Source organism: Podarcis tiliguerta (genome assembly GCF_965153285.1).
Source record: "Podarcis tiliguerta genome assembly, chromosome: 5".
NCBI lineage: Eukaryota > Metazoa > Chordata > Lepidosauria > Squamata > Lacertidae > Podarcis > Podarcis tiliguerta.
Window position 1 is genome coordinate 68522894 of NC_139538.1, and position 26645 is coordinate 68549538.

General features: G+C 43.7%; 1 protein-coding gene across 1 annotated transcript in view; it reads left to right on the top strand.

The window, feature by feature from the left end:
• The window catches only part of CDH23 (cadherin related 23), a 406157-nt gene that overhangs the window by 203375 nt on the left and 176137 nt on the right, over positions 1–26645 (top strand). Inside the window, exon 13 of the mRNA XM_083441382.1 lies at positions 2681–2839. Within this exon, the coding sequence (XP_083297508.1) occupies positions 2681–2839 (159 nt within the window). The remainder of the gene's footprint in view (positions 1–2680; positions 2840–26645) is intronic.

The following is a 26645-nucleotide window of genomic DNA, read 5'->3' on the forward strand; positions in this document are numbered from 1 at the left end:
AAAAATAAAAACCAGCCTCCATGTTCTGTGATGAATGATATTGCTTGCTTTACCACAGTGAGCTTCCTCCAGTTACTGTTGACATGTAGAAGTTAATATGGATGAAACTAACAAATCATGGTTTGTTATGTTTACTAATGTTGTTGTGTTTACCATCTTTTGTAATGATTTCCTTTTGAAAGCTCGTTCACTGCAAACTAGCTGCCTAGGGGGCAAATGGGCAAGTTATTATTGTTGTTGTTACTTACTACCTTTTTAAACCACCCTTCTACCTGAGAGATCCCGTGCTTTGGAACACAGGGCAACCTGTGAAACCTCTGAACTCTTTAGTGCCTTGGAACTTGTAAAGGACCAAAGTGGATGCTGCATCAACTTGTAAGTGAGTGAACAAAGGTCATTCCTGAATTGGTCCTGTGGGATCAGTACAAAAAGGCTTGCAAAAGTTTTCTCTTCTAGCTGTTAACATTTTCCTCCACAAAACTATTGTAATGAAGAAGACATTCCCAGATCTAATGTTGGGTGTGCCAGTTTGGTCATGCACATCTGACTTACCCAACACCAGTTCCTCACAGGAGTGATGTGTAAAAGTACTACTGTTGTGTGGGGATCATACTAAGAGGAATGGGCCTGAACCTTGGAGACTCTGATGTCCTGATGGAAAGCAAACAGAATGAACTCAGCAGGGCCAAAGGTATAGAGGAAAGAATCCTCTGTTGGATGCGTTCTTCTGGATCTTCTGAAAGCAGATGAACAATTGGCCTACTTTAATGGAAATGATCTTAGCTGACTGTGCTTCATCAGACATGGGTATAAAAAGCAGCTGCCGACTAAGGGAATGTTAGGAGGAGGAACTGTAGGCCCCAAAAAACTCAGTGTGCCTATATATTTGACAAGCATGCATTAGCCTGTCACCTTTGGGAGAATGACATTAAAATGTGGTGTGCATCCCTCACTGTATCATTTATCATGTATGATTGTCATGTTATTGGGTAATAGGAAAGGAGGTTGGCGTCACTAGGTGCAGGGACAAAATATTAGTGTAATAAGTTTGTTAAAAAATCAGGGACGGAAGCAAATGTCACATGTGGAGGGGCTTTCACAGCTCTTGCTAATTTGCCCGGTTCATACTGTTTTCACAATATTAAAATTTGGCCAAAAAAGAAGAAGAAAATGAAAAGAGATCTGCTGTGAGCGTTATCTTCCAAAATTTAGGGCCCCAGCTGCAGAAGCTTAAATAGAACACCCCCTCCCTTTTATGTTTTGAAGCTATAAAAGTTTTATGTTCTATAAAACTTTGGTTTAAATGCACCTATCAAGCACTGAAGCTCTTTCCAGATGCCTGCTTCAGCTTTGTCCCAATGTCTGGGTGAGCTGTAAATTTTTCAAAAGTCAAAGCAGCTCTGTAAACATCATGCCAGCAGCCTCTGTTGCTATTAGTCTTGACAGTGGGCCTTTATACACCAGCAAGGAAGCATAAATAAAATCCTGCCTTCCTAGAGCACTACAGGGCATAAAATAGAAATGTAAATCATTGGGTTAAATCCTGCTCGGGTTTTAAAAGTTAAGAGGGTAAGATAGTGGCAAATCCCTATGCCGTAGTTCCTGAGGGCATTGATGCTTGTATCACAAACATGACACTGGAACCCACAACTAAATCCTGATAGGCATATTAAAGCTGAAGTGGATGACTTTCCAGAATAAAGGGCAGCATTGGAAATATATAAAGTGCAAGTCTAGGGGCTTCTAGTTTACGTATAATGAATGTGTCTTCAACTCATTTGAAACAAGATGCACACAGTGCTACAAATCCAGTGAGTTCCAGCATGAATGACTCTCAAGAGCATCATTTCAAGTTAAGAAGAGTCCTCTCCAGCCTCCCACAGGCAAACCCTCCCTGCTACCAGTTCCCCAACCCCTCTGAGAGGTACATTTGCTTGGAAGGAGTGGTAAAAACTAGCAAGCTGAGCTAATTGGCAGCAGCAGCACATCCTATTATGAACCAAACCCAAATTAAGCGGGAATCTGGCCATGTTCATAATTTCGATTCCCAAACCGGGTCAGTTCATATCTTGAACATACTCTAGTTCCAAAGTTGCTGTCCTCACTAATTCGGTATTAAGTTTTCAGGCTTATCAGTCTTTTCTGTAGCTTGAAGATTGCAAACATTCTTTCAAACAAAACGAAAGGTGGGGTGGCTGGAATGCTAGCCGGATTTTATGGACTTCAAAATGTACCTAATGTCTTTATAAGAAAGCAAATGCGCCTAAAATGTGAAGAAGATTGTCAGAATTTCCTTACTGGTGGGATTTACAAATGACGTCACTTCGGTTAGACATGGATTATGCTTTTGATTGCAAGGTTGAGATTTGACTTCCTTGAATAGGAAAATAAAGCTTCAAGGCTCTGGATGTTAAAATCCAGGGGCTGTAACCTGGAAATGTGGCAGTGTAAAGCTATGAGCTTTTGACTGAAAAGATGCTCATGCATCAGGCATATTCAGTGGAATTGTGGTTCAATCCTGATGCGTAGCCTGCCAGCCAAATGCTTGCTGCTGTCATAACAGTCCACTCAAGGAAATCAAGGGACATTTAGAACCTCTCTCTCTCTCTCTCTCTCTCTCTCTCTCTTAAAGACACAAATTAAATTTCATACTCATCATTTACTCCTTGTTTCCACTCAGCTGTTTGCAAATGAGAGCATGCCAGACCATGTTGGCTTTGCACGGGTGAAGATTAACCTCATCAACGAGAATGACAACCGCCCAATTTTCAGCCAAGTCCTCTACAACATCAGTCTGTTTGAGAATGCTACCGTGGGAACTACAGTTCTGAGTGTTCTGGTAAGCAGAACTCGTACATCTATTCAAAAAGTACATTCCACTGTACCTCTTCCTTTGAAACTCTTAGGTTGCTCAGAGTCTATCACAGAACTATGGATCAGCCCAGAAGTGCATTAGAAAATGGTGAAGCTTTCGTTTTTAAAACATTTCTATCCTCTTCATTGTAAAAAAAACCCCCAACAACTCCAGAGCAGTTATGATAAAACATAATACATATGCATAAAGCCAGAAGTCACTTGGGAGTGTGGGCATCCTAATGAAGAGAGCAGGCACCTGACTGATTCCCCCAAATGGATTTGCATACCTTTAAGTGAGGTTAGTAAAGGACAACCAGGGATGCGGGTGGTGCTGTGGTCTAAACCACTGAGCCTCTTGCCAGTCAGAAGGTCGGCAGTTCAAATCCCCGCAACGGAGTGAGCTCCCAATGCTCTGTCCCAGCTCCTGCCAACCTAGCAATTCCAAAGCACACCAGTGCAAGCAGATAAATAGCTACCGCTGTGGCGGGAAGGTAAACGGCGTTTTCACATGCTCTGGCTTCTGTCACGGTATTCCATTGCACCAGAAGCGGTTTCGTCATGTTGGCCACGTGACCCGGAAAGTTGTCTGTGGACAAACGCTGACTCCCTCTGCCTGAAAGTGAGATGAGTGCCACAACCCCATAGTCACCTTTGACTGGACTTAATTGTCCAGAGGTCCTTAGTAAAGGACAATTTCCAGGCAACTAGCAGGGAAGCTAAATGCACTGTTGATTATGAGAGCTAGGGAAGCACATCTCCCATTTTGTACCACAATCTGGAAGCATGGAAAAAGGAAGCACAGGTCACTCGTGCTTAAGCTTTCTCTCTTACCGCTTCAGTCTGAGGTTATTGGTTGTTAGTTCAGCATACATTGGCAGTCAAATACTCAAGGTTGTATCCAACACTTCACAAATGGAGCAGCAGAACTTCCCATTCCTCCTCACCACCCAAAAATCTGCTCACTGCAACCCTGTCAAGCAGATTTTGAGGGTGTCTGAAGAGTTGCAAGGGAGAAGGGAAAATTTTATCCTCACAACAATCCTATGAGGTGGGTTAGACTGAGAAGCGCTGACTGGCCCAAGTTCACCCAGTGAGTTTCATGGCTGAATTGGGATTTTAACCCTGATCTCCCAGGTCATAGTCCAACACTGTAATGTTTACACTACGCTGACTGTCAATGATAAGGGCCATGTGACGTAACAGAAGTCATAAGCTGAAATAAGATAGAGCTTCTGCAGATGATATGTGAGATTTTGAAAGCATTATTAGGGAGAAGACAAAGGAAGCGGAGCTGATCACAAATACAGGGAGGAAGTAAAAGCAAGGGTATGGAATAGTCAGCACAGGGACGGTTGGAGACAGGAAAATGTGTGGGACACAGGAGATAAAAGGCAAAAGTCCAGCTGTGCTTGTAGTGTACTGAGCATCCTATGATCTTTGAACCCTTTACAATAATCTCAGGTAGTCAGTTGGGCAGAAGGTACCTTAGGTGATCAGGAATCATTTAGCTGCAGCAAAGACTGTTGCAAATCTGTGATGCTCATTCATTCATATAGATCGCTCTTTTGCTAAACATCAGGAAGTGAGGGGTGGATAGAATTATTTCCAACTGCCTCTGCATTCTGGATTCAGTTTAAGGCCTGTTTGGCTTAGCATGATCTGCTAAGCCTGGGTAGGGGCAGCAGCAGGAGGAGGGGAGAAGCAAAGTCAGTTGAGTTAAACGAAGTATCAAGACTTTGCACCCAAATTAGAAGAGGGCAATATATGCATATCTTCCAAATGGGAAATTTAAAAAGTACCCAGGGACATCTTTTCAAGATACTCCTTTTCCCAATCTTAACTGCTTGTAATAGAAGCCCAGAATACTTTAATAAATCTAATATTAAGAGGCTCTTGAAAGAAGAAAAATACAAGTGGTTGGTGGTGTCTTTATGCCACCGTTGTTAAATATGCATGAATTCTTCCTCTGGGTTTTTGTTGTGTGTTTTTTGTTTTGTTTTTGCATGTTTTCAACTCACTGGGCCGATTCACACTTTATGCGGCTGATGCATTTGCAGTTTCTTTGCAACCTGTCTTCTGGTAAATGCGAAGTGTTTGAAGGCAGGGAAGTGTCTGTAAATACATGGGGACATACACTGGACATGTGCCTTGGAGCTACAATGGGTTCTAGTTGTCCAGCCCACGTGTGCTGCTTTCTTATGGGTGATACAGGAGACGCATAGTTGAGGAATGGGAAGCTTGCCTGCAGTGTAACATTACCTGCCCTCAGTTAGTCATTTCCCCAGCAGCATGCTCAAACTTACCAGCCCATGTGGTCCTGGGCCGCTACAGTCCCCTACCTCCCATCAACCTACATATGCAAACAGTAGCAGACGAGGAATGTAGAACTCAGACAAAATGTTTCCAAGTGTATGCATGTAAGTGTGTTTATTCTACAAACAGATGGTGTGAAACCGTACGGAGCCCCTGAGCTGTTCCCATCTGACAGTTATTAATATTTCAAACAGATGTTTAGCTAGTCAGGCTGTCAGACACTAAACAATGAGATTGTTACAGCATCTCCCCCCCCCCCTCACACCCCTGCACTTCCAGCTATGCCAGCATTTTAGAGCAAATGCAAAATGCCAGGAGTCGAATCTTCTATGATAAATCAGAATGTATGCAATTAGCATTGAAATCCAGATTGCCCTCCCAGCTGATCCCAAACTTTTAACAGACTTCGGAAAGTGCTTGTTCGCTTTCTTTGGTTGTTTGAGATGCAACACTCTGCACATGTCAAAAGTGCTGCTTATTTGAAGGATTGTTTATGTAAGTGGTACACTCTCTAGACAAAGTTGAATGGTGATGGGAAGAACTCAGTAATCTGCATATTGTGCTACACAATAATCAACTGCTTTGCTTTTCACACACACGTGTTGGTGAGTTTTTAAATAAGTGATTAGTAGCACCTTTTTTGAGGGACGCGGGTGGCGCTGTGGGTAAAACCTCAGCGCCTAGGACTTGCCGATCGTCAGGTCGGCGGTTCGAATCCCCGCGGCGGGGTGCGCTCCCGTTGCTCGGTCCCAGCGCCTGCCAACCTAGCAGTTCGAAAGCACCCCCGGGTGCAAGTAGATAAATAGGGACCGCTTACTAGCAGGAAGGTAAACGGCGTTTCCGTGTGCGGCTCTGGCTCACCAGATGCAGCTTGTCACGCTGGCCACGTGACCCGGAAGTGTCTGCGGACAGCGCTGGCTCCCGCCTATAGAGTGAGATGAGCGCACAACCCTAGAGTCTGGCAAGACTGGCCTGTACGGGCAGGGGTACCTTTACCTTTACCTAGCACCTTTTGTTAAAGGCCAGCAAAGCTGGATTTCAACACACACACCCAAAACAAATGCACAAATTACTTGGCAATCTGACTAAGCAATCTCTGAATGACTTAGGCCTTATAGATCTTCCCATATGTTCTGTTACATGTTTAAAGTTATTCTTTATCAGATGTGTCTTAGTCCAATTGTCCATGGATCACGCTTACATGGAAAAGATGGAGGAAGGAATCTAAATGGTCACATGCATCATTGAAAATCCCACCCCAGCCATTATGTTTTAGCCATATAGATAGGTGTGAATTATTGGTGTACTCCTAGTGGCTGGTTCTGAATATTTAACAGTGGGGGGTTTTCGGCAGCTGATGGAATGGTGGGAGGTTTGTGTTTTAAAAAATGTGATTCTTGGAAACAATGCATGGTTCATGCCATACCTCACTTGTTACTTTGGAGTAGCTGCTTTGGAGAAAAACCAAGATAAAATGTGCCATCTTCTGGGAGGAACCCATGCCAGCTCTTCACATGCCACAAGAGTAATTTGTTGCTTTCCTTCCTCGTGTACTTCCCTTAACAAAGGAGGGACTCCTGGTGCACTTTTGAAACTCCTATACGACGCCCAAAGTGGTTCGCGTGTGCATAGTTAGAGAGCAGACTGTGCATAAGTTTTAAGGAGTTAATTAGTCTAGACAGATGTAAGCTTGATTCAGAAAGAAGCACACAGATTATGAAAGGCCAGTAAATAAACTAGGTTCCCTCCCTCCGTCTCAATCATATCTTCCTGATTGTCCCGTGTTCCATTTGATTTGTGTAGTTTCAAGGCCCTTTGTGAATGAATGCAGTAATTCTTCATCTGTTTGCTGTAGCTTCCTTTGTGCTTTGTGAGTTCTGCCTAATGAGGGTGGTCCCTAGGATACAGGAGTGTATGTGTCAGCCTTTCCTGGTGACAGCAGAGTAGCAGCTGGCACCGCTGCACAAGCCCACCACAGTTTTCAGGCAAAGACATGGGGCAGTTTTAAAAATGCAAGGCCCGGGAAGGGTGGTGGTGGTGGTTCATAGATACTTTAGCACTCTACCTACTGTGCCAAGGAAGTGTTTGTTCCCAGAACTTTTGGAAATGTTGAGGGGTTGTTTTTTTGTCTCCCTTCTGACACACTTTGATTCAAGTTGCTACTATTTAGATGCTTGGGTCTCAGGGTGCAACTGAGAGCCTAGCCTATATGGTCCAGTGGATACTGATCTTAGAGACCCAGTTCAGGCTCCACCTCTGTCATGGGCTAATTTGACAAGTTACTATGTGGTTTGCAGAATCATATCCTGGCTTAATAAGGTGGGATGTACACAAGTTGCTTGTGGGTGAACACAGCCTCTTCACTGCCACTTTGTGCCACTCTGTGAGCAAACAGCTGAACAAACCAGAATTCAGGTTTTAATCAGAGCGTCCAGTTATGCAAAAACTTGGAAACTCGGGTTAGTGGCTTCTAAATAATAATAAGATACGGTGTGAAGTTTGCATAGTGTGGATATGTGTTGGTGCTGACCTTTAAAGCCCTAAACGGCCTCGGTCCAGTATATCTGAAGGAGCGTCTCCACCCCCATCGTTCTGCCCGGACACCGAGGTCCAGCTCCGAGGGCCTTCTGGCGGTTCCCTCACTGCGAGAGGCCAAGTTACAGGGAACCAGGCAGAGGGCCTTCTCGGTAGTGGCGCCCACCCTGTGGAACGCCCTCCCATCAGATGTCAAAGCGATAAACAACTACCTGACATTCAGAAGACATCTGAAGGCAGCCCTTTTCAGGGAAGTTTTTAATATGTGACATTTTAGTGTATTTTTCATCTTTGTTGGAAGCCGCCCAGAGTGGTTGGGGAAACCCAGCCAGATGGGCGGGGTACAAATAATAAATTATTATTATTATTATTATATGTCATAAAGATAAAGGCAACAACTAACACATGTGGTGGGGTGTATAAAAAGGCACATTTTGGCAAATGGTAACGTGAGATGCTCAGGGAATTGTTACAGATACAGATAAAGGTAGAACCACCTTTGTGCTTAGTATTATTATTATACACAAAGAGATGAGAGTGCAAAGAAGTAATAAAACACAGGGTTTTGTACATAGTAACCATTGCAAGGATATTATACGCTAAAATCTGGAAAAATAACAGAACACCGAAAATTTAATTCAGAAAAGTTGGGAACAATTAGAAATAACAAAGTTAGCTAAGATGTGGCATCCTTATGAAACTGCTAGAGAGGAAATAAGCAGATTACAAAACTGGGTATTATAGACATAAGGATGGACTGTTTGCTGCCATAAATTGCATTTTTTAAATATAACTCTGTGTGTGTGTGTGTGTGTGTGCGCGCACGCGCGTGCGCGCGTGCGTGTGCATGCATGGGTTAACTCAGACAAGACAAATATTTATATAAAGATAGGGGGTGCACATGTTGCTTATTTGTAAAAATAGATACAGAAATAAATATAAACACAAATGGATCACTTTTTGTAAGTTTGTCTTGTTTTTTAGCTTGTTGGTTCTCTCCCCCCCCCCTTTTTGTATGTTTCAGTATTTGCTTAAGTTAAATAAATACTTATATAAGCATAAATTTAATACGTACTTGATGATTATATATTATTGTACTGTACTGTTTTTAACTGTATTCCCAAATGTTTAATAACATTTATATAAAAATATATCCCATCTTGTGTATAAGCTATTAACCATTGTTTCATGGTTCACATGTCATGGGAAACAATGGGTAACAGCTGAATCAAGGCCTGTTTTGTTACTCATTTGAATGGATGTAGCAAAATGGTGGGCAGGAGGCTATGTATGAGTTGATGCATGCTGCTCATTCATATCCTGGCTTGTTAAAACCACGACCATGCAAATTCACCCATTTCTCTCCATATGCCCCAGATCCCTCTCTGTAAAATAGCAGAAACTAGTAACCAGTTTCACAAGGTTGCTATGAATGACGCAGCAGTTTGCTAATTTAAAATGCTTATTAGCATTCTACAGGGATACAGTGCATAGTGTTTGGGAACCGGAAGACCCTAGTTTACATCCTGGTTCTGCTTTGGGTGAGTCTCTCTGTGGCTCAGTTGCAAAAGGAAACAGGGTCTTAGACATTGTCTTACATTGAATAAGTAGATGAATGGTAAACGTGAGCAGAAACTTGATGTCATCTGGGAGCCACTGCAGGTAGGCTTACGTTCCCATTTTTAAAAAATATTTGAATCCCCTCTCTATTCCTAGAAGCATAAGGGCTAAGGCAGTAGTTTAGGTTACAACAATCCTGTTAAACCGGTTCTGCTGAGAGAAGATGGCCACTCAGTGAAATACAAAACATGGATTTGAGGTCAAGTTTCCAGTAGCTAAAGTCTAGTACTATCTACTGCTGACTTTCCACCTCTCCTATTTAGGCCTGGGTATATGAAATGTACCAGAAAAGGTACATTCACCAGTGATGACAAATGACCATGCCTTTCTGTAGCGTTTCGCCCCACTCAAGTCTCTGACGGCAGAGAAACTGCTGCCTTTTTTCACTTATAAATCAGCTATGAAGCAACGGAGATTGCAAGCAGCAGGGATTCAATGCCTCCTTTTCCTTTCCACTTCCAGCTTGCTCTGCCTCCTTTCCTCTCTTTACAAGTTCAAACACACAGCTCCACAGGATGCTCTGGATGGAGATGCAGTTGGCCTGTGGAAGCATTTATATAGTTTCCTGAAATATTTTTACCTCTGGATTTGCGTGCTCTCTCTTTCGCGTTTCCCCCGCAACTCTTCTGATCCCCATTTTCTTTTCCTTATTTTGCATTCCTCTCTTCAGTTCCATTGTGCTCATCGTTATCATATGAGATTCAGGAAGTGTTTTGTTTGCAGGTGAACAGCTGGACAGCACAGGCTTTAAGGCAGCAGCTTCTGCAGCCTGCATGGGAATGCAGAGAATGCCTGTAGGCAGGCCTCATGCTACGAAGACTTGTTTTCAAGAGGTCTGCTTTGCAGATCTAGGGCTAGAGGTACCCTGTACCAAATTTAACATGGTTAGCAAGACCAAGGCTGTGTATCAATGTATTGCCAAAGAGAAGCTGGTTCAGCCTCCTCAGCTGCATGGCAAGCTCTGTTTCCTCCCTCTGTTTGCTTCTCAGTCAGCACATGTGCATTTTCCTCAGCAATACAATCAAAATAAAATTGTTGTTCAGCTTTTTAGGCTTTAGAGGAGAGGCTTTAAGCTCCTGATGCTGAACTTGCAGCAATAGAGTTGTACACTGTGTCATTCATACTTTGTTTTTGAGTGTACAACCCCTCTTCCATCAATCTATCAAATGAACAGAAAAAGCAACCTCTTTGTAAATGGAAAAAATGTTCCCTGGCTCCTGGACAAAATACTCCCTGAGATTCAGGGGAGAGTGTCAAAGCCCCCTCCCCGCCAAATGTTGATTTAGGGTGCTCTTTGCTTTCTCAGCATCTCCTGCTCCTGGAGGCTATGAAGTTTACAACAACCAGCTTGCTCAAGAAGTGTGAAATTCGCTCTCGTTGACCTTTCTGTTATGTTATTAAAAGGTTTCATGGCCGGTTGTTCAGGGTAGGGTAAAGGGAGGGGAGCACTTGCTATTTCAATAATGACTGCAGGATGGGACAGACTGTACCAGTTTCTACCTGAGCCATGGTTAGTAAAAGGCACAAGTTTTACTTCTACCCTTTTGTTTTTGCTCCTTATTTATCACTAAAATAAAAGTCGGATAGGAATAATTGGTGCTACTTTGACACCTTTTGCTTCTTATTTTGGGTTTCCATTCAACACTCTCTCTCTCTCTCTATATATATATATATATCTCAATCAAAGGCAATGGATAGAAGTAATGCTGACATCTTGGCCTTGCTCCATCTTGAGTTTGTGAGCAGCGTTGGGAGCCAACAGACAGTTGCCAACCTGCTCAGGCTCCAGAGTCTCCATGTCCTGGCAGTGATGAACAGTTGTATTAATTCATACAGCTGTCTGCAAATCAGAAAAGCTTTCGCCGTTCAGTGATGCTGCGGGCACTAAATGCGAGTGACTGATTTCGGCATAGCAGGGGTGTAGTGTCGCTCAGAGCTTACATCCTTACACTTCAAATATCTGTTCCTCCTAAGCTTGAAGTTGCAGAATCAAATTATAGGATAAAGCGAAGTAGTGTTAATCCTCACAGAAGACTCATGCAGACCGAAACACTTATATCCCTGGATATGTGGATACTTGGGCTTTTACTGGCTGGGAGTGTGAGTGAGTAGTGGCAAGCAGATAGAGGCTGAGGTTGTTCTGCTGCTTTTAAACAAATCAAAAAGTTGGAGGAAAGCAAGTTTACTTCTTTTGTGACAGCATGCCTTTCACTTGGTTTTGGAGGTCTTAAGTGAATGATCACTCAAGAGACCGTTACTTTGCAGGTAGACCCTGACCCCCTAATCCTTCTCTCTGCTTGATTTGCTCCCAGTATAGCTTGGTAGATTAGATTCAGATCAGTTGCCTTTGCCTGCTTGACTCTCATGATACCACACTTAACTTCTTTTAAGCTCTCTGGAGGTCTGCTTTTGATTCCCCACCTATTTCTTCATTCCTTTGTTAAGGAACAATGACAAGTAGAGACAGAGAGGTAGGTCACTAGTGCAAATTTCGGGGCAATGTGAGAACCAAATGATATTTGTGTTCCAATCTGCATATTAGTCCAGACAAATCAGGCCAGGTCACTTAAAAATGAAGCCATTGGTCCCAGTTAGTATATCTATTAGTTCAAATTCTGAAGTATTTTGCAGTAACTCCAGCAAGCTGTTTATCTACTGGGTTCATCCTAGACACAAGAGGATAGTACAGCTGATAAAAATGGGACCAAGGCTTAGACATTGGTTAAGCTTAAGCTTAAGCTCACCAGGCTTCATTTGTGCTATAGGTATTCAATGCTCAACCAAACACATGACATCAGCACTTATGCTACCCTGGTCAGACTTTTCAGAATGTTTTCTTCTTCTGAAAGCACCTTTCTTCGAGCTATGTGTTGATGGGAGCAACAGGACTGCTGTCAAGATGTACATACAGCATCCCAAATAGCAAAAACGTGGTGGTGGCTTATTGCAAAGCAAAATCATAGGAACGGCACACCATGTATAAGAAAGAGCCCTGTCAATCAACCTACACATCATGCTGAGCAAATCAAGAGCTCCAGTGGCTGGATTTTGAAACTGCAATGGCCCACAAGGGTGTTTGTGTCTTCCTTGGCATTGAGGACAAAAATGCTGTGCTGGAACTGGCAAGCCTGAATTCAAACCATACTGCTCATATCTGGATATTAGCTATGATCAAATCTGATTTACAAAGAGTACCGTATGTTCAAATCCATATGTTCCATTCTTATCTCTGTAGGTAGCAATGGGCATGTTTCATAGCAGTCAGTTTCCACACTCATAATTTCTCTCACCTCTGTTGGCAGGCACTTACATATGCAGACATCCTCCATGTCCTATGAGATACATGAGAGACCCCTTATCTCAGGGGTAGAATACTATTTTGCATGTAGAAGATCCAGGTTTATCTCAAGTTAAAAGCATCAGGTGGCAAACGATAGGAAGGACCCCTACCTGAAGCTTTTTTTGAGCTATTTCCACTTTTGAGCTACTTCTACTCACATTGGACAGTATTTAATGAGCAAAATAGGTTGCCCTGGTAGAATGAAACTTCCTATCTTTTATCTGCTTATGTCACCTTTCATATGATAAGAACATAACTTAAAGCAGCCGCTTTAGGAATTTAGTAGCAAAGTAAATGTGTTAATTAACTATTTGTAGCACCTCTCACTAGGTCACTTTTAATTTAGTTGACAAAGAGTCTCAGTTAACCTTCTTTTGATCTTCTGCCTTTCTAATTTCCACCTTGGCTTCACACAAGGGACAAGAAAATTGATCTTGTGCTGATTCCAACCCCCCCCCCCCCACACCAGCAATATAGGAATGTGAGTTGACAATAAAAGTCACAATGCAGTTGTCCCACACTGGGAAGGAGATCAGTGTTCATCAATAAATAAATATTTAAAATACAGATCACTTTCTCAATCAGTTGAGGCATTGCACAAGAGACACTGGCTTCCTAGAGGCTCTAACCACTGGTTTTATCTGCTTCTTCTGAAGTATCTACCTCCCAAATTTGTTCATGGGGCTTTGCTGTGCCCTTGGATGGCCACTTATATATCACCAAAGAAGGGGAAAGGCATCACTTTAAAAAGGACCGAAAAAACAAATTTGCATGTGCTAATTTACATGCATGGATGTGAATTTAGAAATAATTGCTATAATCAAAATAAAAATGCATAACTTCTTTGTTGTTGTTGTTTAGTCGTTTAGTCGTGTCCGACTCTTTGTGACCCCGTGGACCAGAGCACGCCAGGCACTTGTGTCTTCCATTGCCTCCCGCAGTTTGGTCAAACTCATGTTGGTAGCTTCGAGAACACTGTCCAGCCATATTGTCCTCTGTCGTCCCCTTCTCCTTGTGGCCTCCATCTTTCCCAACATCAGGGTCTTTTCCAGGGAGTCTTCTCTTCTCATGAGGTGGCCAAGGTATTGGAGCCTCAGCTTCAGGATCTGTCCTTCCAGTGAGCACTCAGGGCTGATTTCCTTCAGAATGGATAGGTTTGATCTTCTCATCTCCTCAGCCTGCTGTTCAGGTACTAACTCTCGATGGGCATCTTCAAGACCCCTTCCTGTCAGTCTTTATCTTTCAACTGGATTTGAATTGACAGCCCTTATGACAGAGGGCTGTCTTCTGTAAAGTAAGACACAGGATCTTGCAGTTGCAATAAGTTCTCTCTGCTGACTGAAAATAAGTAAGAGATAGTTTGGTTTAGCAGATATGAATATACTTGGAAGTTTCGGCTAGCAGCTGAAAGTCTTCTTCCCCACCTGTCTCCTGCTTTTCTTAATCCACCCCACTTCTGGGTCTTCAGCTTATTTGAGTACAATTTGCAATTATTGCTGCTGCCCAGTATTTCTGGGCCCATTGTATTCTGGATTCAAGTCATCATCTAAGAGTTTCTTCAAAGCACATGCTTCTCTGTGTCTATTTTCCATCACAAAGAATAACATGATGTTGCACAACTGCGCAGATCAAATAAAAGAAGAGAAATGCTGTAGGAAGTTTTTTTTATATAAACAAATTTCTCAGGAACTACTAAGATTCAATTCCATTAATTCTAATCTGATCTAACCATGGGAAGTCCGTTCACCTTTTCTGGTGGGTGGCATTGCGGCCAAGCATCTGGGCCCCTGCAATGATCCAGCTGGGGGGCAGAGATTAACGCCCCCCTTGTGGCATCCCAGCTGTATCACTGGCGCTGGGCGGGGCCACACCCAGGGTTGGCCCCGCTGACAAATCAGCACCAGCAGGGGGCGTGGCCACAGGAAATTTAATCCGTGGCGCAGCCAAGGGGACTTCCTCTCTTGCCCTTCGCCGAATCTGTTTTGAACTGTTTGGTTCGGGGTCGTAACGGCACATTGTACTCAAACATATGTAACAGAGCAAACATGCATTTGAGCCCTGGGAGAAGGATAGCTGTGGGGGGCATAATTTGGAGTAGAGGTGTGGAAGGCAAGAAAAGGTGAAGGCATCTTCTACACACACACACACACACACACACACACAGACCGGTGCATCTCTGCTCAATATTTATCCTTCCCAAAGCGACGTTTTGTCATTTTGTTTTTTAAACTAACGGTGTTAGGATTCTGTTACAAATATTTGTGTGTAATGTATCATCATTAGTCCCTCAGAGAGTGGAAGGGAGAAGCCCAGGGGACTTTAAAACTCTCCTGCTGGTGAGAAGCAGTGGGAAACTGCAAACGTTGATCTGTCTAGCTAAAAGTCAAAGATATACAAATATACATGGTCCTGTTGAATCCTCACTTTGTGGGACCCACTGGTTCCTGGACCATCCTTTTGCTTACATTTCACAGAATCATAGAACTGTAAAGTTGGAAGGGACCCTGAGGATCATCTTGTCCAACCCCCTCCAATGCAGGAATATGCAAATGCCCCGTGCAGGGATTGAGCCTGCAACCTTGACGTCATCAGCACTGCTCTAACCAACTAAGCTATCCTCTCCTGGAGAAGGTATCTATGGGAAATGCTTACGTAGTCAAGTGTAAGTTCTGTTTCTTGGAGGCTGCCTTGAACACTATCACCTGCCAACCCCCCACCCCCCAGATTATTCTGTGGATTTGGCTCATTACAGAGCTCATTTTCTAGACTAAGACTGCCATCAACTTGAGCATTGTCTTCTGTTCCCGCCAGCAGTACTGTTGGGAGGGTCCCAGTACATCTCCTTCCCTATCTGAGGGCCTGCTGATGTTACATTCCTGCTTCATGATGGGAAGGGTGGATAAATACAAAGTGAAGATATTTCTGACATCAAATTCACAGCACACAACCTCTTTGTTGCCGAAACGGAAATGGAAATGTGATGCTTTTTCAGTTCATAACAGCTTACTGCATTTTATTGCCTGCCCACATGTCTTAGGTCCTGGTGGACAAATAAGAGAAAGTTGGGTGCATGTCTCAAATCAAGGCCAACCCCGTGATAAACATATAGTATACAGGTGAATTCTGTGGTTCCCTGAAACTCATATTTCTATTAAATGGCTGTCAGTGTTTCTCCCCTGCTAAGCATATTGGAAACCTTTAAGCTGACAGCCCAGATCTGCTTTTACAAGTGTGAAATGAGGAGCAATATAGCAAAAAAGAGTCCATAGCTTTCCCTGTGTCCTCCAAGCTGCCTGCTGTGCTCTTCCTCACCTTTCTCCTCATCCCACACTCCTCCCCACCCCTCCTGCCTACCTCCTCTCTCCATTGGCATCTTAATTGATCTCATTGTTCACAATCCCCCAGAGTCCCCCAGACTCCAGCTGTGCTTAAACAGAACAAAATCTCTTCCAATTTCCCCCACCATTTAAAAGAAAATTGAATTCTTTATCTGCAGTAAGAGAGGAAAACCTGCAAACATGTGAAACAGTAAATAGTTAAGTAATCAAAGGAGAGAGAGGGAGAGGTTCCAAATGGTCTGGAAAGCTAAACACAAATGGATTTTGTGGAGGTGGGGGTGGGGGACGCTGGGCTCTTTGTTCCTTTTAAATATTCTTATCCATTCACCTCTGTAAATAAAGTGAAGGGAAAGAAGGGAGAGGAATTACTAGGTAGCGGCGTGACTGACAGATCTAAGTTCTCGTCTGTCTGTCATAGCCCAGCACTCTTTGGTTGTGTTTATCTCCTTAATCTAAATATCAATCCGTAAAACCAGAATGGGATGGAATAGGAATCATGACAGCACAAGCGCTAAAGAGAAAGAGAGAGAGGGAGAATTATTGCAGCTTTCATTGCAGCTATGTGTCCTGATGGAGCTGTCAGGATAAATACACAGTTTTGGAGTCCAGAGGTGGGAGGGAGGGCCAAGCAAGAAAAATGAATGAGAGAAACCAGCGGACTTACATTTGTACTTCTCCAGATGATATCCTTTGGAAAACAAGTGATCAAGAGAATATTGTGATTTAGCTGGGAGGGAGGGGACACAACGTGTTTTCCACCCCAGATTACTTTTCTGCTCTGCTAGCACTTTGAAGACAACTGCGAGTTTGGAAAAGTTTTAGTTCAAGGTGAGATATCTATTCAAGCTGTCGACCAGTTAGAGGACAAAGTAAGAATAGCCTAGCTCTGTTGGGCCAAGTTCCATCCAGGGCTCCTCCACTCTTAACACTTGTCCCTTAACTCTTTTCTCTGGGATACCTGCTCTTTGCTGCTGAATCAGAGCAAACATTGATTGGGTTTTCTGCGGATTAACGTTTGCTCTGATTCAGCGGTAAAGAGTGGGTTTTCCCGGGGGAAGTAGCAGGGCAAATGGAACCCATGTTTGAACCCATGGCTAGAAAGCACAGGACAAGCAGATAACTACTCTCCTCTCTTCTGTGCTTTCTAGACATGGGACAAGCAAAGTGTGGACAAGCCCCTTGTCTTTCTCAGGACCTGCTCTGGGAAGCTCACATGGAAGGACAGCACCCAAACACTGGGTATTCAGAGGGATGCAGCTGCTTTATATGGCAGCTACACATAGACATTCTCAGATTTATCCTCCGTGAGTTGGCGTACTCCTCCTAAAGCAGCGGTTTCCACCCCTCACTTCCAAAACATTTGCAGATTGCTGGGAATCTTGGTGGATCACTTAACGGGTTTCTTTCTGCCTGAGGTTTAGCAGTTGTAATGCACTGTACCAGGTGCTAAAGTGTTGTGTGTTTTTTTAATATAATGGAACTTGAATTTTAATGTAATAAGGTCTACAGGAAGCAATAAAAATAGAGCTGAAAAGGAACGTGAATATTTTAATGCTGTGGAAGTGTCTGTGGTGTTAAACAAAGTTCTTTGGTGTTTGGTGTAATAGTTGTCTAAGATCATCCATTTTAGACATTGACTAGAGGTAAAGGTAAAGGGACCCCTGACCATTAGGTCCAGTCGTGACCGACTCTGGGGTTGCGGCGCTCATCTCGCTTTATTGGCCGAGGGAGCTGGCGTACAGCTTCCAGGTCACGTGGCCAGCATGACTAAGCCGCTTCTGGCAAACCAGAGCAGCGCACGGAAACGTCGTTTACCTTCCCGCCAGAGCGGTCCCTATTTATCTACTTGCATTTTGATGTGCTTTCGAACTGCTAGGTTGGCAGGAGCAGGGACCGAGAAACTGGAGCTCACCCCGTCGCGGGGATTCGAACCGCCGACCTTCTGATCGGCAAGTCCTAGGCTCTGTGGTTTAACTCACAGTGCCACCCGTGGCCCCAGACATTGATTGCTAGTATCCTTTTTTTAATAACTGACAACTCCTGCTCTGAGGCACCCCCCTTCTTTTGCACATACCCTCTCTTAGCTTCTTCCCCTCTTTCTCACTGCTTCTGTTGTTCCCACATCTTGACTTGCCACTTATTCCAAGTTCTTTGCCAGCCTCTTTCCTCAGCTCTGGACCACCAGCTGCGGCAGAGCCTCCTCCAATGCCTTCACCTTCTGGGAAGGCCACTGGGATCTCAGAGCCACATAGCACTTGCTGCACCCATTATCCTTCATGCTCACATGGCTATGCCACCCCATAGTGTTTCTGTCATGGACCACCTGAATGAAACTTGTGGACTATGAGTTGTCTGTGCGTCACACTTTGGGAATTCCTTTTCTAAGCCATCCAAGATAGCTTCTGCTGTCCACACTTTGTGAAACTGAATGTCATGGCTTCCTCACGTGTCATGTGAGGAAATAATGCCAGATAGCCAAATTTAATTACTTTAAAAAAATATATTGGAATGCTGCTCGTCTGAAGCGGAGTTGCTGTTCTTTCCTCTGAATCCAGAGTGGGCTGCATTTTTCCAATGAGGATTCAGCACATTTCTGGGAAGACGAGCTCTCATGGGATGAAGTCTGACTCTCTAGATCAGTTCTCAACCTGTGGGTCCCCAGATGTTGTTGGACTACAACTCCCATCATCCCTAGCTAGCAAGGCCAGAGCTGAGGGATGATGGTAGTTGTAGTCCAACAACATCTGGAGACCCACAGGTTGAGAACCGCTGCTCTAGATCTTCCCTGACCACAAAATGCCACCTTGCACTTTCATGCCATTGCTCCATGGTTCCATCCTGCGCAATAGTTTCAACTGGGTCTTATCAAGGTGTTCCCTGCTCTTCTAGCTGAGATTATTTAATTAATGCAACAGGGGGTTGAACCTGGGATTTGTTGTATGCAAAGCATGGTCTATAGCATAGCTGTTAACTTTCAGATTTGAAAATAAGTGATCAGCAGCCTCAAAAATAAGGGATCAGCAGCCTCATCGTCCCGGGAACAGTCTACGGGATATCTAACAATCTGGGACAGTGGTAGGAAGCATCAGGAAACAGCGCTGGAATAAGGGAATTCCACCCCCCAAAATGGAAGGTTGACAGCTATGGTCTATAGAGTGCTAGTCCAGGGGCAGAGTGAATGTTTTCTGTTCAGAAGGTCTCAGGTCCAGCCTTCAGCATCTCCAAGTGGACCTGGGAAACCTTGGGAGATCTGCCGCCTGTCAATGTAGACAATGCTGAGTTAGGTGGAACCATTATTTTTGACTCTGTGCAAGGCAGCTTCCTAATCTTTTCAGCCTGAGTGCCTCTATCAGTGTCCCTGGCTGGGGGAGACTCCAGGTTGCCTCATAATCTCAGTTGCTCAAGCAGGCCGGGGCTTTTAATGGTGGCAGAGGGGAGAAAGAAGAGCTAAGGACTGCACGGATGAGCTGTTCTCGCAAACGTTTCAGAGTTCGTTGTGGTGATTTATGTTTTCTTCTTTGGACTCTGACCTTAATTTCTTCCATTTTGCTGGGCTGTAAAATTCATTAGAGACCTAACAGCGGAGTGATTGAGATGTCAGCCAAGCTATTGTGTGGTTATTTAATCTATCAGATATGCCGCTTGCCATTTAAGCGGACAACAAGAGAATATGAAATCAATACGGTTCATTAGCAGAGAACCTGCTGCTGGCCCAGCCACAGAGCTCCAATAAAACCTGGTGAGGCGAGCATCTAAATTGTCCCGGTGTCACCTTGGCCGGGGGGGGGGGGGAGAGAAGTAAAATGGGGGTGGGGGGGAAAGTGTGAAACCTCTGTCTTAACAATTATTTCTTTGCTGTGCAGCTGCTAACAATGTAATATGCCCCATTGACTAAATTTTCCAACTGTAATCCCTAGCTACAGGCAGCCTTGCTGCAGTAAATTACTCAGTATAGAATCGAGGGGTCTGCTTTCTTGCCAACTCTGTGAACTGCACTAGCAGCTGATGTTAAGGGGGCTGCTGTTATAAAACACAATCAAAAGAAGCTGGGACTTCCCCCCCACCTTCCCATCACCTGGAAGAAATAGTAGAAGAAGCTCTGTAATTCCGAGGGAGGTTGATTGGCCATTTTCCCCCTGCCAGTCTCAGCGGAGTTGTCAGGTTGTTAGTTTAGCTTTAATGTCTGTATCCATTGAGGCTCTGCAATCTCAAGTTTCTCAAGGACCACTTTGACATTTTAACAGTGTCTTCCTTTTAGTTATTCTTTCCACTTCTCTGTCCCCTGCCTCTTTCTTCTCGGCTTCTCTTTCCTCCAATCAATCACCTTTATCCACCTCCGCTCTAATAATCCTGGTAAGCAGGTCGGGTCCAGTTGTTCCTGATTGTAACTTCATACATTTCCAAAAGCACCAAGAGAGGGAGAATAATGCTGAAAATTATGAAGAATATACATTTTCACTTCCCCCACCAAGTTTGTGATAATGTTAAGTGGGTCCCCTATTCATTGCTAATTTGCTTTTGAGCACTTGATGTTTGTAGTGCCAGGTTTTTTTCCCCCTTCCATTCCTGGATCTATAAAATGCTAGCTAGCAATCAATATATTGCCTCCCCGTTGGGAGGATTTAAGGACCTAAATAAGCATTGCACACAAATGTGTGCAACAGAATTCTAACAGTTGGCTCCTTTGTTTTTGTTTTTAAGAAAAAAATATTCTTTAGGATAGGGGATATTTGGAGAAGGAAAGTGGTGTAGAAGAATGCTTAATTCTCTCCCCACCTGACACTCCTCTACTCTTAAGTTGCACCCACCCACATGGGGTAACAATTGTATCCTTCCAGACCTTAACATCCAATGAATGGTTTTGGAAACTGCAGCAGGGGATAGGAGATTGCCTGGCCGTTGAAGAAGCTGAGCCACTTTTCCCCAGTCCTTTCTACGGCTGCCACCCTGGTATTGTCAATGAAATGGGGACACTCATATGTTCCTCACATGCTTGCTATGACCTTTGCCGCTAAAGCTGAGTTGGTAGGATTCTCCCTTCTTTCGGCTAGTACCTATTTTACTCCTTACTTTGTGGTTGTTGGTGATGAGGACCATAATTGGCATGCTATAACACAGTGTGAAGGCAGTAATTATTTTCCATGCTAACATTTCCTTTGGCCTGGTACAAGCTTGTTGGAATGTAACCCCACTTCCCCGGAAAAGCCTTGTCTGTTATGAAAAATCTGAGACTTGTTCAGTGTCCTTTAGCTTCTTTAGGTGTCTTTGTATAAGCACCTAATGTTTCTGTTCTGCCTGATTAGTATTTATAGTCAAACAGGGCAGATTGGTGTTTGGGAGACAGAAAGATAAGGTTGTGTGACACAGTACAAAAGTGGCAAATGACCTTTAGACAATGCTCCCGGCCCTGAGGTCTAGTGTCATTCCTTCTATGTACTCTGGAGAGCAAAGTAATTTACGTACATGACATATGCACCCCTCTCCATACAAAGAAAATGTTGGAATAAACTAAGGAACTCTGAAACTTGTAGTTTCTTGGGAATCTAGGATGGTGCGGTTCTCTCTCTCTCAAATAAAAGGCCTAGACTTTCCTCATCTCTCTGTTCTAGAGGATGACTTGTATTGTTGCTATTTTGTTCCAATAAAGCTTCTGATTGGTAAATTGCACCGTATTTTAAAATATCTGGACATATAGGGAGGGAATTCAACATTGTACTTCAATGAATGTCCCATTTGCACAAGAGGTGTGATTCCTACCCATCTGCTCCCCATATGCTGATCTGGAGGTTCTCTTGAGCACCCCACTGCCACCACCAAGGAGTGGCAGGACATGAGACACGCTGGGGGAGGGGAGAAACCCCCATTGCACAAGCAGAAGTCCTCACGTTGGGGTTCCACAGATGGGACTCCTTAAGTGAATACAACCCATAGGGTTGTATTCAGTGTGTTTTCAGGACTATCCTATTCTTGTGAATGTGATATGTCTTAACTGATTTTTATTCTGAATTTTAAAGTGTTGCAACCCACCCTGGGACCTGCTGGTGAAGAGTAGGCCTGTTGACAATAATGGCCATGCCTATCTTTGGCCCATTTATTTCAGTGGGACTTTGAGTAGCACTGAGTTGAATACAACTATTAGATACAGGAAAGTATGTGGACATTCAGAGTCAGGGAAATAAGTTTGTGCAAACCTCTTTAAGCATAGCTTGTATAGTTTCTGCATTTTCCCCATGGGAACTGGCATACAGGCCAGGGGCCCCTGGATTTCCAGGCTTGGGTAAATTGTGCCTCATTCTACCCACGATTGACCCCTGATCTGTGCATGTTGCATGTTTCCCTTATTCCTTTCTGTGTTCCTATTTCTTTGCTCATCACCCCACGTAGTATCACCAGGAGGTTGGCAGGCAGCAGGCAGCGATGAGAATCATGGCAGGTCACTCTGATGCCTTGACAGGTTTTTGACAGTCAGTAATTGCTTTCCTGCTACAGCTCTTTTGAGCAGAGAGTTTCTGGCCAAAGCAATTTGCTTCCCATCAATTTTTATTCCCTCGTTTTTAAATAAAAAACCTCCTCCTCCAACAACAAACAAACCTGGAAACCCCTTTATTTAGCAGGCCTGGTGTCAATTCTCTTTGCAAGGGCACCCTTGTCCTGCAGAGAGTGACATATTAAATGGAATTCTCCCTCCCCAGAAACACCTGTTATGGCTCTCCCCCTACCAATGGTATGCTCCGCATTAGCTTTCAATTGCTGCTAATAAGCTTTACTGAAAGACTCTAGGGAATAATAATAATAGTAGTAGTAGTAGTAGTAGTAGTAGTAGTAGTAATAATAATAATAATAATAATAATAATAATAATTTATTATTTATACCCCACCCATCTGGCGGGGCCTCCCCAGCCACTCTGGGCGGCTTCCATAGAAACCAAAAATACAGTAAAATATCACACGTTAAAAACTTCCCTGAACAGTGTTTATATAAACAGGAATGTTTATTTGTCATGCACCCTTCCTCCACAAGCAGGGCAGTATATTATTATTCTATGAGGTTATCCTCACAAGGAAAATCTGAGAGAATGGTGAAATACTTGCAACTACTGCTGACCAAGGATTTGAACCTAAGTCGACCTGGTCCAAAACCAATACTCTAACCCAGGGGTTGTCAACCTGGTCCCTACCGCCCACTAGTGGGCATTTAAGGATTCTAGGTGTGGGTAGGGGGGTTCTACAGCACAAGCTGAATCCTCCTTCCATCGAGCACTGGTGGGCGGTAAGGAAATTTTACCACCAAGAAAGATGCATTAGTGAGCGGTAGGTATAAAAAGGTTGACTATCCCTGCTCTAACCATTACAAGTGGTAGTTGGCTAAGATCCTGCACGATAAGTTGCCTAAGCAACTTGCATTTGAATATGATTCTCCCATGGATTATTTACTGGGAACGATGTATAAAGCCAAGCTCCCAGCACACTCCTTGGGAGTCTCGTTATTTTTCCGAACCATGTCAAAGATCTAAAGTGTTTTCCAAACTCTTTGTCTTACACTAGGCAGAATTACCTTACAGATGCCCCCTTTGGTAACAGGGGCCAGTGGATAACGGTTACATAGGTTAAGCAGTCACATAGATGCGAGAGATCTTGGAACCACCAGTTTACCAATCCAACTTCTTGTGAAGGTACAATTGCTTCTAAAGAAGAGAGCAATAGAAGTGGTGTCACCATAAAGGTTCAGGAAAGGTTTCTATTTAAGGTGCTAAAGAGAAGAGAGTAAGAAATCAATCCATTATGGATTGTGAAGCCATTTTTCATTATTATTAATTTTTATTGAATGATTTTATGTTACAAAAAACAATGCAGCCATACTACCACTAAATATAATTAAGGGGGGGGGGACGGAAATTACATACATCGATATTTAGATTGTTATTTGTTATTTAACATCTTATTTCCTCCCAAACATTACATACAACATACATATGTGCACATACCCACACACCCACACACAAAATGATAATAATGAAAGCATTGTGAAGCCACGAACTGATTCATCAAAACATCTACAGTCAAGATGATTTCCCTAGGGGATGTTCTGCTGTGTTGGATGGGTTTCATGCCTTGGACATGAAAGGTGCATTAAACTCTGGCACCAGCACAAGAAACATTTAAGAGTCCAATGTGGGAGTCACTATAAGCAGTTACAAGGTGCTTCATTTGGGGCTGAAAACAGCCGTATGCCCCCAAAACATGGCTCCGATGGTTGTCCATCTTCTTGGTGGGATGCAGCACATTTCCGTAGCTAGCATGGTGTGATTATAGGAACTTCACAGATCTAGGACTCCAGGTAAACTGGGACTAGCCAGCATTGACATAGTCTTAGACTATAGGCGACCTATTGGATGTGGCCAAAGTGATATATAAACAAACAAGGTGGAACTGGTCCACAGTCCTGTTGCAGGTGATGCAACTCACCTGTGCTTTTTTGAATACTAGAATTTGTCACCTCCCTCTCCCAGGTCATCATCTGACAGTAAAAGCTGTTCAACAGTGGACTAGACTCCCACAAGAGGTGGTGGATTTTCCTTCCTTGAAGGTTTTTAAGCAAAGGTTGTGTAGCCACCTGTCATCTATGATCTAGCTGAGATTCCTGTATTGCAGAGGATTGGACGAGATAACCCCCAGGGTCCCTTTCCCAACACTACAATTCTATGATTAGAAAACCACAACAAGGGTTTCACTCTTTTTGAAAATTGACTTTGACATAAGTTTTGGTTTCCCTGTATCTTACATATTTCTTCATACTGCTCTCATCTCTAAAATTTATCATGATTGCACACATAGTTAAATTAAAAGTACTTAAACAGAAGGGATGCGGGTGGCGTTGTGGGTTAAACCACAGAGCCTAGGACTTGCTGATCAGAAGGTCGGCAGTTCGAATCCCTGTAACGGGGTGAGCTCCCATTGCTTGGTCCCTGCTCCTGCCAACCTAGCAAACCTAGCAGCTTGAAAGCACGTCAAAGTGCAAGTAGATAAATAGGTAGTGCTCTGGCGGGAAGGTAAACGGTGTTTTCGTGCACTGCTCTGATTCGCCAGAAGCGGCTTAGGCATGCTGGCCACATGACCCGGAAGCTGTACGCCGGCTCCCTTGGCCAATAAAGCGAGATGAACGCCGCAACCCCAGAGTTGGCCACGACTGGACCTAATGGTCAGGGGTCCCTTAACCTTTACCTTTAAACAGAAAGTATTGCATACTTTAACTGTAAAGGTGGTCTTGGGAGTCATGAGCAGTGATAGTCATTATAATTGTGGACATAGTGTGTTCAAGATCTTAGTATTCCTAGTATATCTCTTCAGTGTTCCTGTCTCTTTAAACTCTTGCCTTCCTTCATTACGGCTCTCCCCCCACCCCCCACCACATCTTACGCTTCCCTGAAGCAGCTATGAGTAGAGCTTATCTCACGAAGTTTTAAGGAGTTATTCAATGGGGGCTCAGTGGATGATGAATGTCGAAACCATTACCGGCAAAGCACCGGGGCTCCATGGAGCTGTTTAAAAATGCATTCTCCCATGTAAATTTCTGCTCCATCAATCCTTATGACATGTCAAACATTGCTATTGTTTCCTGAACAAATTGTACGACATGCCCTTTTCTGCAGATTTGTGCACAAGAGCAGAACTGCTCCAAAGCTTCGCCTTCCGCTATTGTCTCTGAGCAGGTTTTATGGCAGCAGCTGCAACTGGGCTGATTTTGATCGCAAGTGGATGACGGATGGAGTGGGGTGGAGGAGAAGGAGGAGGAGGGAATGATCTGCACGTGTAATAGATGTGGAAATAGTTCGGTGCAAGATAGGCATGCTTGAGAAGTGCAGGGAATTATGCAAGGGAGATGCAGAGGTCAGCACTTACGAGTGCATGCACTGTAGCTTTGTGTGTGACCGAGCAATAATAAATATCCCAATAATACCCAGCCCAGTCATAGCCATCAGTTTTAGCCACTTTCCCAACAGGGAATATCCAGGGAAGGTTTGCAGCACTTTCTGATGGCCTACAGAAACTTTGAATGCTGTGCAGGCGGATCCGTGCCGGAACTGCTTAGTTGCCATAGTGAGACTTAGCTATGCATAGGTCAGGGCAACAGGAACCAGTACTGCTGCCACTGTTTCTGTCTCCTGGATCTTGGATTAGGAAGACGTTTATGCTAATCCTGTGAGATGCAGTGTCCTCATAGCAGTGCTATAAGGAGGAAAAGGTTGTCTTTGATCATTGCATGTATGGAGGTGAGACTACTTCGAAACACTAAAAATTTATTGTCCATGTTATGGCAGGCACCACAATAAACCAAGAACACACTGACAGTTCAAGAGGAGCGTATGCCGTTCCATGTTTCATAAATACTTTCCGTGCATGTTTGGGTCTGTGAATTATTTGAAATGAACTTTCTAAAGTGGGTCACAACAACAGCAGCTCTCTCACCATACATATATATATGGTAAAAATAATAATAATTAAGAGATGGATCCCCAAATGCATGTTGAAGGCTAAAGGCTACTGGTGTAGACAGTGCTGAAATTTATGGACCAATGACCTGGCTCAGTGTAGGGCAGCTTCCTAGGTTACTGTGAGATATAAGAGTTCACCAGGCAGAGGGC